At 41.9% G+C, this 12311-nt stretch overlaps 1 protein-coding gene and 1 pseudogene across 1 annotated transcript in view; one reads left to right on the forward strand and one right to left on the reverse strand.

The window, feature by feature from the left end:
- Positions 1–4766: 4766 nt before the first annotated feature.
- LOC102852594 lies at positions 4767–5836 on the reverse strand (annotated as a pseudogene).
- Positions 5837–7502: 1666 nt separating this feature from the next.
- CDK7 (cyclin-dependent kinase 7) overlaps positions 7503–12311 on the forward strand; it is a 66770-nt gene continuing 61961 nt past the window's right edge. Inside the window, exons 1-2 of the mRNA XM_006900027.1 lie at positions 7503–7717; positions 7973–8032. Coding sequence (XP_006900089.1) covers positions 7652–7717; positions 7973–8032 — 126 coding nt within the window. The 5' untranslated portion in view covers positions 7503–7651. The remainder of the gene's footprint in view (positions 7718–7972; positions 8033–12311) is intronic.

The following is a 12311-nucleotide window of genomic DNA, read 5'->3' on the forward strand; positions in this document are numbered from 1 at the left end:
TCAGAAATGATCGTTTATGGTCTACCCTGTCCTGACTGGCATGGACTCGGTAATGTATTAAGGAAGTCCTGTATTTCCAAATAGCCTTGGTTCAAAATATATTTTGTGAGGATGGATAGATGGAATCCTTTGCCCATTTATCTCATTATTTCTTAGGGTCAGCAATAGAGGAGAAGTGGCTGGACTGTTCTTAAGTTTCATGCCAATCACATGTCACTTGAATTGGTTGGGATTAGAGGACAGTTGGGGAGCTCTAGTAGCCTACGCACAAGAAGCTGCACTGAAATGCCAAAGGCTTGCAGTTTGAAGCCACCAGCTGTCTGTCTGCTGAAGAATAGGCAATCTCCTCCTGTGTGGCTAACTGCTTCGGAAAACCTGCCGGATGGTTAGCTATGGTTCGGTACAGTAGCTGTCATATGACTCAAGTTGGCACTGCTTTTTTGGCAAGAATCTTCAGTTCCTCTCCAGGTAGGCCTAGCCACAGGAGTGAGTGAATTCAAAATATGAACCAGTAATCCAAGCATGCAAGGTGGTAGAAGCAGCATTGCCTTTTTATGACCTACCCTTAGAAGTCACATAGTCACTTCTAACATGTTCTTGCCCAAGACTCTAAATTTAATTTTATTAACCTATGAAGAGAAGACTCGGTGATATGTTCCTAACAGAACAATTATGGTATAAGATTACTATTATAAAAAGCTAGGGTAAAGTTTACACATAGACTTAATCTTAGAGGGTTAATAGGGATGGAAATGGAGAAAAGTAAGTGAAGGGAAACGCAATGCTCAATAAGGGGTTGATTTGATATTGTAATTAATTACACAAATAAAGGCAAATTGTGAGTGGATGAAAAATCAACATGATTCGGAAACTTTGACTAAAAACTGGCTTCCCTATCTAAAATATATTTAAAATATAAAAATATTTTAAAATTTTCTTCATCTCTACAGCTGTTAATCACTATATCATAACATTTTACTTAACCACCTTCTCTTGTTACAATGTAGAGTTTTTTTACTTTGTTTCTGTCTCAGTTTATACCAGTGAATTAGTACACCTTGAACACGCCTTAGAAGAAATTATTATCTTAATTTATATTAGTATTTATTTGTATGAAAATACTAATGTTCATGTAAATACAGCTAATACTGACCACATTCTATGTGTAAAAGGGATCCTGGTGTCTTACCGTTTAAAGTACTAGATTGCTACCTGAAAGGTCTCTGGTCAGTCACCCACCTGCCACTCCTTTAACAGCAAATTTACCCAATGTAGTATGTTTTTTATTTTCTTTACTGCTAGTGCCAAGGGAGCTAAATGTGGATGGATCCAAGTGAGATGATTAAATTGATGACTTCAGTCTTCTCTCCATTTATCAAGATGTTGCCTATTGACCCAGTGGTAAGGATATTTTCTTGATGTTGGAATTTATTGTTGTTGTTGTTATGTGCCGTCGAGTCGTTTGCGACTCATAGCGACCTTATGTACAACAGCCCTAAACCTTGCTCTATCCTGTGCCAATCGCATGGCCTCGGACACACCTATCCCAATTACCCCAGTCACTGAATCAATCCACCTCATAGAGGGTGTACCCCTCCTGAGCTGTCCCTCCACCTTACCAAGCATGATGTCCCTCTCCAAGGACCCATCCCTCCTGGCAACATGTCCAAAGTATGTCAGACGAAGCCCCAGAATCCTTGTCTCCAAGGAGTAGCCTGGTTTAATCCTCTCTAGGATGAATCTGTTTGTTTTCTTGGCAGTCCATGGTACATTCAATACTCTTCTCCAGCACCACAGCTCAAAGGCATCAATTCTCCTTCTATCTTCCCTAGTCACTGTCCAACTCTCTGATGCATAACAAGTGATTGCAAAGACCATGGCCTGTATCAGGTGCACCTTAGTCTCCAGAGAGACACCTTTGCTCTTGAGTATTTTAGAGAGGTGCCTAACAGCAGACTTTCCCACAGCAATACGTTTTTTGATTTCCTGGCTACTGGTGCCAAGAGTGTTGACCGTGGAGCCGAGCAAACTGAAGCTGTGAACAATCTCAAATCTCTTCACCATCCATCCTGATGCTACCAATTGGTGCAGTGGTGAGAATCTTTGTCTTCTTGACATTGAGCCTCAGTTCATACTGAAGGCTGCAGTCCTTAACCTTCTGTCAGGTCCTCCTCAGCAAGCAAGGTTGTGTCATCTGTATAACGCAGATTGTTAATAGATCTTCCACCAATCCTGATGCCACCACACTTCTCATAGAGCCCAGACTCTTGAATAATCTGCTCTGCATACAGATTGAAAAGGTAAGTTTCTTCTACACCAACCATTTCAACTCTTCACTTTAAGCAAGCAAGATTGTGTTACCTGCTTAACACAGATTGTTAATGAGTCTTCTTAGCCTCATGCCACAGTTTTGTCATAAAGCTTCTTAAATGATTTGCTCAGCATACAGATGGAATAGATAATGGAGAAAGGAGACGGTCCTGATGCACATATTTCTTGATTTTAAACCATGCAGTGTTCGTTTGCTCTATTTGGACAAGAGCATCTTGGTCTAGGTATATGTTTCACATAAGCACAATTAAGTGTTCCAGAATATTCATTCTTCTCAATGTTAGTCATAGTTTGTTATGATCTACACAGTCAAGTGTCTGTGAATAGTCAGTAATACACAATTAGACCTGGTATTGTCTACTTTCAACCAAGGTCTATCTGACATCAGCAATGATATACCTGGTGCCACTGACTCTTCTAAATCGAGCTTGAATTTCTGACAGTTCTGTTGTACTGTTCTAGTTGTTTTTAGATAATCTTCAGAAAGATTTTACTTCATATATTAGTGGTGGTGATGTTAGGTGCTGTTGAGTTGAGCATGACTCATACCAATCCTATGAACAAAATAATTTGAATCCTGTTCTATCCTGTCCCATCCTCACACTTTCTGACACACAGGAGCCCATTGCAGTCAGTCACCACGTCAGTCCACCCAGTTGAGCTTCTTCCTCTACTTTGCTGACCCTCCACCTTTCCCAGCATTATGTCCTCCAAGGAGTAGCCCCTCCTAGCAACATGCCCCGAGTATGTGAGGCGAAATCTCACCATTTCTGCCTCCAAAGAACACACTGGCTGCACCCTCTCCAAAATATGTTTGTTCTTTCTCTTGGACGTCGATGGGATGTTCAGTGCTCTTCTCCAACACCACAGCTCAAAGGCATCAGTTCTTTTTCTGTCATCCTTATACACTGTCCAGCTCTCAGATATATAGCAAGTAATCGGAAAGACCATGGCCTGAATCAGAGGCACCTTAGTTCTCAAACTGACCTTACCCCTTAATAATTTGCAGAGGTCCCTAAATGCAGATTTCCCCAGTGCAATGTTTCTCCTTGTTTCTTGACTGCTGGCACCAAGATTGCTAATTTGGATCCAAGCAAGATGAAGCTTATATTAGTGATAACTGTCTCATAATTTCCACATTTTGTATAATCACCTTTCTGGGAATGGGAACAAATACGGATCTCTTGCATCAGTTGGCCACATTTCTTGTCATCAACAGGTTTGTTGAAACTTCAATTAGTATCCCATAAATTCCTAAAGCCTTATTTCTTGCTGATGCCTTCAGTTCATCTTGAACTTCCTTTATCGCAATTGGTTCCTGAAATGGTTGCATATCAGCCAGGTCTCTTTGGTAAGATGACTGTATCTTCTCCATCTTCTTTTGATGGTTCCTGGGTCATTCAAGATCTTGCCCATAGCATCCTTCAGCATCACAACTGGGGGCTTGCATTTGTTTTTCAGTTCTTTCAGCTTGACAAATGCTCAGTGAGTTCTACCTTTTTATTTTCTATCTCCTGCAATTTGCATGTTGTCATAATATTTTGTCTTTTCATGCTACCCTTTGAAATCTTGTTTCAATTCTTACTTTGCCATTTCTTCCCTTTGTTTTGCCTTCTTGACGTTCTAGTGCAATTTTCAGCCTCTTCTGACATCCATTTTGATCTTTTCTTCCTCCTTTGTCTTACAGTGACCTTTTACTTTCTATTTTTATTTCATCCCACAGCTCATCTGATCTTTGATCACTAGTGTTTAGTGCCTCAAACCTATTCCTGTGTTTATCTTTAAATTCAGGTGGGATAGACTTATGGTGTATGTTAGGTCCTGTGAATTTGCTTTTAACTTTTGCATTCCAGTCACCAGTGATTATGATTACTAATACATCTTGGTTGCATGTTCAGTCTATTTCAGGCTATAAAAGTTATTAGAAGCGTTTCATTTTCTTCTTTTTGTCTTTAGCAGTTGGTTCATATATTTAAAAAATACTTATATTAACAGGCCTTCCTTGTATGTGTATGGATAGCATCCTATCACTCACAGCCTTGTACATCCATATGGATCTTGAAATGTTATCCTTTTTTTTTTTTCAACTTTAGACATAAGGAATTAATGGAGGTAGGGAAGACTGAAGCACGTCCAGCCAGGGTGTTTGGTTCCTGGGGGCAGGTCCAGTTACAGCAAAATAAAACAGGGAAATGAAGGTGTGGGCAGACAGCAGATTTGGTCTTGAACGGGAGATAGAAAAGTGATGCTCCTTGAGCCTCAGGAATGGGGAGCAGCAGAAAGAAAGCCATGTCTGAGGGGGGCCCTGAGGACCCAGAGGGGAAAGGGAAGCAGCTCCCCACCCCTCAGTGCTGAGAAAAAGGCACTTGGCTCAGTCTCCTGCCTGCATCCATCCATGAAGCAGATGGTGGTGCGTCTTGAATCCCTGGCCCCTTTCAAGGGCCCTGCAGTCGCTCCTGGTTGAGTTTCTGGAAAAACCTTTTGCCAAACTCATAAGCGCTGATCATGATGGCACAGGAGGGGGCAGCCTTGATGATCCTTGGGAGGAAGCCTGCAAACAATCCCTTGGTCCCTGACTCAGCTGGGATCCGCAGCAGCAGCAGCTATGTAGATTCCACACGTGGAGGCCTCACTTTCACAGCCTCCATCGCTTCCAGCTGGACCTGGTGCTGAGTCTTCACAACATCAAAAGGCAGAGTGAGGATGGCTGCCACCGTCCCTGAGATCCCGTCAGCTATGAAGCTGATGCCCACAGATGTCTGGTCATTTGGCCTGGACCCACTTAGCCAGCTCTTCACCAACTCATAGTTGAACCAATATAGAGCCGAGAAGGGCACATCGCGAAGGGCAGTGGGCCTCCAGCCCAGCCACAGAGAGCGCCAGCCTCCCTGAGCCACTGCAGCCTGAACAGAGGCCCTCAGCTCTACATGCTGAGCCTGCAGCTTCGTCCGCACCAGCTCAAGGGGGCTAATCACAGTCACTGTGCCCAATTGGGCCAGAGTGCCAGCCACCATGGGTGCATAGAGGTCAGAGGTCAAGCTTCGCCCCCACAGGAAGGTCTTGAGTTGGTCATTGGCGGTGAAGTAAATGGCGGTGGCCAGCACAGTTATCACCAGGGTGGCTGGGAGATCACTCCAGAGGGTCCTGGTGCCTTCATGCCTCACAATCTTTACAAAGGCATCCATGGTGCCAGGGAAGCGGGTGGGATCCTGAAACCAGGTGGCACAGTGGGCCCCATTTGGGCATAGGTACACTAGCTCCAGGACTCCATTGCAGTAAGGAGGCACTTCCCAGAAGGTTGGAGAGGGGACGACAGTTTGGTGTAGGAGATGCTCCACAGTCTAGAGGGAGGTGTTGGCTCACTGGCTCCTGAGGGGCGCTGGGACTGCAGACGCACCTTCACCACTTCCAGGGGTGTTATAAAGAGAGAGGTGACTGCTGCCCCAGTGCCTGAAGCCACCATCTGCTGGAGGAGGCTAATGCCCTCGGGGTCTTGGTCAACCATCTTTAAGTTTCGATCCTGATTCTAGGCCGGTGCTCACGCGGCTCGGGGCCCGGGTCAAGCGAGCCCATAGCGGCTCCACGGCAGCAGCACCGACCCGCGCCTTCTCCTTGCAAAGAGGCATCAGCAGCGAAATGTTATTTTTTTATGACTACAACACCATTCTTCCCAAATTTTTCATTCCCATCATAATAAATCATGGGATTATCTGATTCATTGTGGCCAATACCACTCCATCTCGGCTCACTAGTGCCTAGAATATCCATCTTTGTGCATTCCATTTCATTTTTTTTAAGACCTCAAATTTTCCTATAGTCATATTTTGTATAGTCCATATTCCAGTTATTTAATGGACGTTTGCAGCTGCTTCTAATTTTGAATGATTTCTAACCAGGAAGATAGATGGGCAATATCTTCCCATCCAATTTACTCCCATGGAAACCCATAGTATAATGTTCCAACTGAACTGTAATCATTTTTCTTCTGTAAGTTAGAATCTGGTGATAACAGTGGGTTTGGTTTTATCATGCTTAAACTTTCTGCATGTTTAATTTCATTTTCACCATCCCATGATGTAGTCTGATATGACTTCCATTTTATAGGATAGAGAATTGAAGACCACAACGACTTTCAACTGGGTTCAATTTCAGCCCTGCTTTGTAAATGGCCTGGACTATTAATACCTCTTTACCCAGCCCTTAAGAATCTTGACATGGGGGGGGGGGGAAGAATCAGACATGGGGGGTTGGAAGGAGAATAGAATAAAAGTGGATTGAAGAAAGAAAGAACTGGCTCAAAAGAATATGTGATTAGGCATTATATGTACAACAACAGCCCAGAATAAGAGGTATATCATGACAAAGAGGAGCGGGGTGGGGTAGGTAATTGTGGAACAATGAATGATTATTTTAAAAACAATGTGAAGGGGGGGAATATAGGGAGGGAGTCAAATGTGCAACAATGAATGAATGAAAAACATAACTTCTCTGTAAACGTTCATTAAAATCACAAAATAAAATTTTATTTAAAAAAAAGAATGTTTTTCTTTTGCTTTCAAAGGAGAGGAGCAAATGGGGGGAGGGGAGAAGGGTGCAACAATGAATGAATGGAATCCCAAAATCTCTGTAGATGTTCACTGAAATGAAAAATAAACAACCTAAATTTAAAAAAAAAAAAAAGAATTTGCAAGGGAGCTCTGGTGGCCTAGTGGCAAGAAGTTGCGCTGCAATCCCGAAGCAGCTCGGTTCCAAGTCACCAGATGCTCTGCTGGAGAAGGAGGGTTAATCGCCTCCTGTGCCAGTCGGATCCCATTTGACGGTATAAAACAAGAAAAAAAAAACCTAAAAAAAGAATTTGGGACTTGGCTAAGTAACCAGAGATCCTTGGGCTTGGCGTCCTTAGCAACCGTATGGAGGACGCACCTGATCAGGATTTAGCGATATTAAGGAGAAAGTTTTCCAAAGCTGTACCAAATCTGGAACTCAGAACACAAAATCAGAGCCCAACCCATTCTTTTACTGAAGAAAAAATGTAATTTAAGAGAGTAAAAAATAGCAAAGCTGACAGCTGACCGTGGAATGCGAATAGACCACGTGATAGAGCGGAGCCGACCAGCTGGGTTTTCCACAGTTTCCGGCGGGCGGACTCTGCCGGGATCCACTTGGCGGCACCCCGCCCATCCCGGAAGTACAGGCGGAGCTACTAAAGCGCCGCATCTGACTGAGCGGAAGAGGCTGTTGGAGGCGCCAGGGTAACTTTAAATTTACCGTAGTCTTTGGAGCTTGTCCCTTTCTGCTTTGGTCGGAATTCGCGACCCCGATGGCTTTGGACGTGAAGTCACGAGCTAAGCGTTATGAGAAACTGGACTTCCTTGGAGAGGGACAGGTGAGGCCCTCGTGCTGAGATTGGAAGGCCGGGAGGGGACCCCCTGGAGACGCCGCCCCCCTCAGGCTTGCGCGTGGTGGTCAGACATCTGGCCTGGTTGCAAATTCTCTTTATTTATACTTAGATATAAGCCTACAGCAGCCTTCTCCGCCCTAAAGAACAGACTGAAGCAGTGTGTAGAGTGTCTTTCCACGTTTCTGGGCGTCCCCAGATGAAAGACAAATTCCCACAAGCTCGTATTTTCTTTTTCTCTAGTTTGCCACAGTTTATAAAGCCAGAGACAAGAACACCAATCAAATTGTCGCCATTAAAAAAGTGAGTTACACTTTTATTTAGGTCGTTTTCTCTCAAGTCTTTTGTAAGATGTCTGTTTTAAGGAGGATGTCTAATTTATGGGATAATTTTTAATGGCTCCTCGTAAGAAGTTATTTGTATCATTTGCAGATTTAATAGAGTTAGTGCATTTGTTTTCCAAGGTGGAACTCGGAGATTTAAGTAATTTGTTGTTTATTAAATGAAATTGACATGAAAAGCTGTATGTTTGCTGCATAAACTTGGGTGTGCACTACAGGACAATTACTGCCCAACTCTTTGAACTCATTTATTTTCTCTTCACCACCTTCATGAAAGTTTTTCACCAGCAATAACAGTAATAATGAGGGGATTCTGGTTCCCTAATGGTAAGAAGCTGCTCTGCAGTCCCAAAGGCATGTGATTCCAATCCACCAGCTGTACGATTTAATACCTCTGAAAATCCGCTGTAGAGTAGGTTGTAAGTCGTTTTCCGACTTAAGGGCATCCAGGATAGCAGTACAGCATATCACCCATCACCAACCACTCTTGTCAAGGTCATGACAGGGTCATAACAAGGACCTTCTTGTAGCACCCTGAAGTCTCTGCAGCTGTTTGATGATTATTTCTTATATTTGTCCAGTAGCAGCTGTATCTCATTGTTAAAAAATAATCATTTTCCAGATTTATTTAACCAGTTACTTGTTGATGACCTGTGTGATCATTTTTCCCTTTTAACTAATTGTCTCAAATAAATTGGCATTTATCTCAATATAACGTTATTGTATACTTTATTTAGTACGTATTCTTTTCTTCACATTTTAGTTTTCATTTTTATTTAAAATACTGTAGACATATAAACAAGTATATAAAACAAAACAAATAACAACAGCCAAAAAAAACACCAAACTAGCAAGAACGCAGTATTTGTGGAGCTGGTCCTCGCTCACGCTGGCCGCATGTGTGTCACGGCAAAGCTGGGCTCCACACACTCTTCAAAGACTCGTTTTCAGGAGCTGATTGCCACGATTTTCTTCTGAGGTGCCTTTGGATGGACTAGAACCTCCAGCCTTTTGGTTAGCAGCCACACTGGCTATCCCAGAGAGTGGGCCTTCTTATCTTATCATGCTGTTTTATGCTGTTGAGGCAACTCTGCTTCAGAGTGACCCTACAAATGACAGATTTGATCACTGCACGGTCCTAGCCACTGCCACGTGCTGGAGCCCTCGTTACCTTGTGTCACTCTCTCTTGTGTGTTATTTAGTATGTATTCTTCTGCAACTTAATTTTGTCAAATCCTGCATATTGATGCATGAAACTCTGGTTTGTTCATGCGCCTTGATTATTAGATTCCATTATATGGAGTACTTCGTTTTTCCTTGCAGCTTCTTTACACTGGTTTTGGGGTTTTTTGTTTTCTTTTTATTATTTTTGTGAGTGTACCGTCAAATCAGATCTGACTGGTACAGGAGGAGATTGTCCCTCCTTCTCCGGCAGAGCATCTGGTGGATTCGAACCGTGCGCCTCTGGGATTGTAGTTGCAGCTCCTTGCCACTAGGCCACCAGAGCTCCTAGTTTGGTTTTTTTTTTTTTTTATAAATTATTTTTGTGATCTAATGAAAGTTTACAAAGCAAAATGGTTTTTCAGTCAGTCAGTCATACACATTTTATGACCTCAATTTTAACATTCACACTTTTTTTTAAAATACTGGTTTACTTACACAGTTTTTATACATTGTTTCTCACACTAGAACTCCTCCCACTTCCTCTGTGTTTGCCTCTGTCCTATCCCTTCTTGCTTTCTGACCATTATCCCTGGGCAGATGCTATCCTTTTAATGTGGTTGATCAGTCTAAGGAGTAACTGTATCCATTGTATTAATTTTATAAGCCTGTTGTAAAAAAAGTCAATCCTGCCTGGGGAAGTTGCTTCTGACCTCCATTAATTCCGCAGAGGGGTTATCAGTTCCCACCCACTGCATCCACAGCACAGAACCTATTTCCATGAGGCCAGATAAGCCCTACAATCCACAGACCTACCCATACTAGCATCAGCCATCCTTCCAGAAGTCTTAATGCTCTGCTTACTGCTCTGTCTCATATTCCATTGCAGTGGCCACAAATAACTTAGAACTGTCCTTACAGTTAATGGAGTTTATTAAGGAACTTAAGAGGTTACAGTTCACTTTGGAAACAGGTCAGGACGGCATTTCATGAATGCAGACGCTTTGACTTTAAGCCTCAGGTCTTTTAGGTCAGTGTTACAAAACTCTCCTAGTCCTGCAAATTATGGCATCTCTCTCCCCACCCTTCCCGCAGGGCTCCAGCAATCTAGGGTGAGAGCCCCTGGTTCTGGAATTGTGTCTTAGGAGTCCTAGCACTGCTCCGTCTCATGCTGGTTCCTTGTTCTTTGTGGCTGCTGCTGCTGAGCCTGCTGCTGATCTTGCCTCTGGTCTGTCTCTGTCTTGCCCAGGAATCACTGACCTCAAAAACATTTTTAATTTTAATATGATTGAATTAACACGTTGCCGCACACTTTTAAATTGATGACCATGCTTAGGAACACATTTTTTTTTTAGAAACACAAACTGTCATTTGTGGCAATGTGTTAATAAAATTTTTCCATTTTGGATTTGCTTTTTTTGGGTGCTTCTCTACTTCATCAGGCATTCATTTTTCTGTATTATGTGTTGTAGAGAACCCACTAATTTTTCTAGTCAGTTATCCCAACATTATTGATAGTCTTTTTTTTTTTCCTGATGAGTTGCCATAACTTAAGTTTCAGTATATACTTTGATCCATTTCCGAGCACACTTTTGTTCCACCATTTCATTTCCCCTCTATTTTTTTTTAAAACCACATTATTTTTATTTACTATTAATTTGTGATAACTCTTGGACTCTCACACATCCTACATACATTTTTTTCCACATCCAAATTGTCTTGACCAAGTAGAAAATTTGAAAGAGGAAAATTTGAGTGTGAGCTAAGTATTAGATACTGTTGTTAGGTGCCATTGAGTCAGTTTTGATTCTTAGTAACCTTCTGTACAATACCGCAGAACACTGCCTGGTTCTGCACCATCCCCTCAATCATTACTTTGAATTCATTCTTGTAGCCACTGTTATCAGTCCATCTTGTTGAGGGCTTGTTGTTTTTCACTTACTCTCCACTTCACCAAGCATAATATCCATGCCCAGGGACTGGCCCCTCTGGATAACATGTTCAAAGTATGTGAGATGAAGTCTAGTCATCTTCGCTTCTAAGGAACATTTGTCTCATACTTCTTCCAAACCAGATTTGCTTGTTCTGGCAGTCCATTGAAAGGCATCACTTCTCCTCTCTTCATTATTCCAGCTTTTGTATGCATATTGATTTCAGTCAGGTATCCCTTAGTCCTCAGACCTCTTTACTCTTTTATCACTTGAAAGAGATCTTTTGTACCTGATTTGCCCAAGGCAGTATATATAATTTGATTTCTTGACTGCTGCTACACTTCTGTGACTGTTGCTTATGGATTCAAGTACAATGAAATCCATGGTAACTTCTTTCTTTTCTCCGTTTATCATGATGCTGCTTATTGGTCCATTTTGAGAATTTTTGTTTTATGTTGAGATGTAAGGAGTGAAGAGATCCATGTAAAAGTTCCAGGTACTTTATTTTCGGCAAGCAGATTGTGTTACCAGTGTGTTATAGGTTGTCAGTAATGATACCATGACATTAGTGATAATTTTGTGAAAATGGCATAGTGGTAGTGTAAGGAAATGTTTATTGGTTTTCTTTATGCTCACTTAATTATGTAGGGGCTAAGGACTTGTAATTTGCTTTTGTACTTTAGCCAAAAGAAGGGAGAAGATGAATGAAGTTAAGAATTGTAAAATAATGGTAAAAAAATAAAAAAAAAAAAAACAGTGATAATATTGAATCTACGTAAGGAAGTATGTGGTTTCATGAAACTAATCTCCTCCCTATGTTGGGAATAATAAGTAATTAAGTTGTTAATTATATAAAAAAAATTATGTATTCTTAACCAATTACTTTGTTTTTCAACTCCTTCAGCTTAAGAAACACTGAGCGAGTCCGGCCCTTTTGATTTTCTGACTACAGCTTTCTGCACATTTCATTATAGTATCTTGCTTTGTTGTCCCGAGCTGCCTTTTGAAATTTTCTATTCAGCTCTTTGATTTCTTCCTTTAGCTTTGGCTTCTCAGCACTCAGTGCAATACTCAGAGTCTCCTCTGACATCCATCTTGGATCATCAGTCTTTCTTCTGAAGGCCCAGGGATTTTCTGTAAACTTTCTAA

The sequence above is a fragment of the Elephantulus edwardii genome, unplaced genomic scaffold (genome assembly GCF_000299155.1).
Source record: "Elephantulus edwardii isolate Elephantulus edwardi_28Jun2011 unplaced genomic scaffold, EleEdw1.0 scaffold00271, whole genome shotgun sequence".
Taxonomy (NCBI): Eukaryota; Metazoa; Chordata; class Mammalia; order Macroscelidea; family Macroscelididae; genus Elephantulus; species Elephantulus edwardii.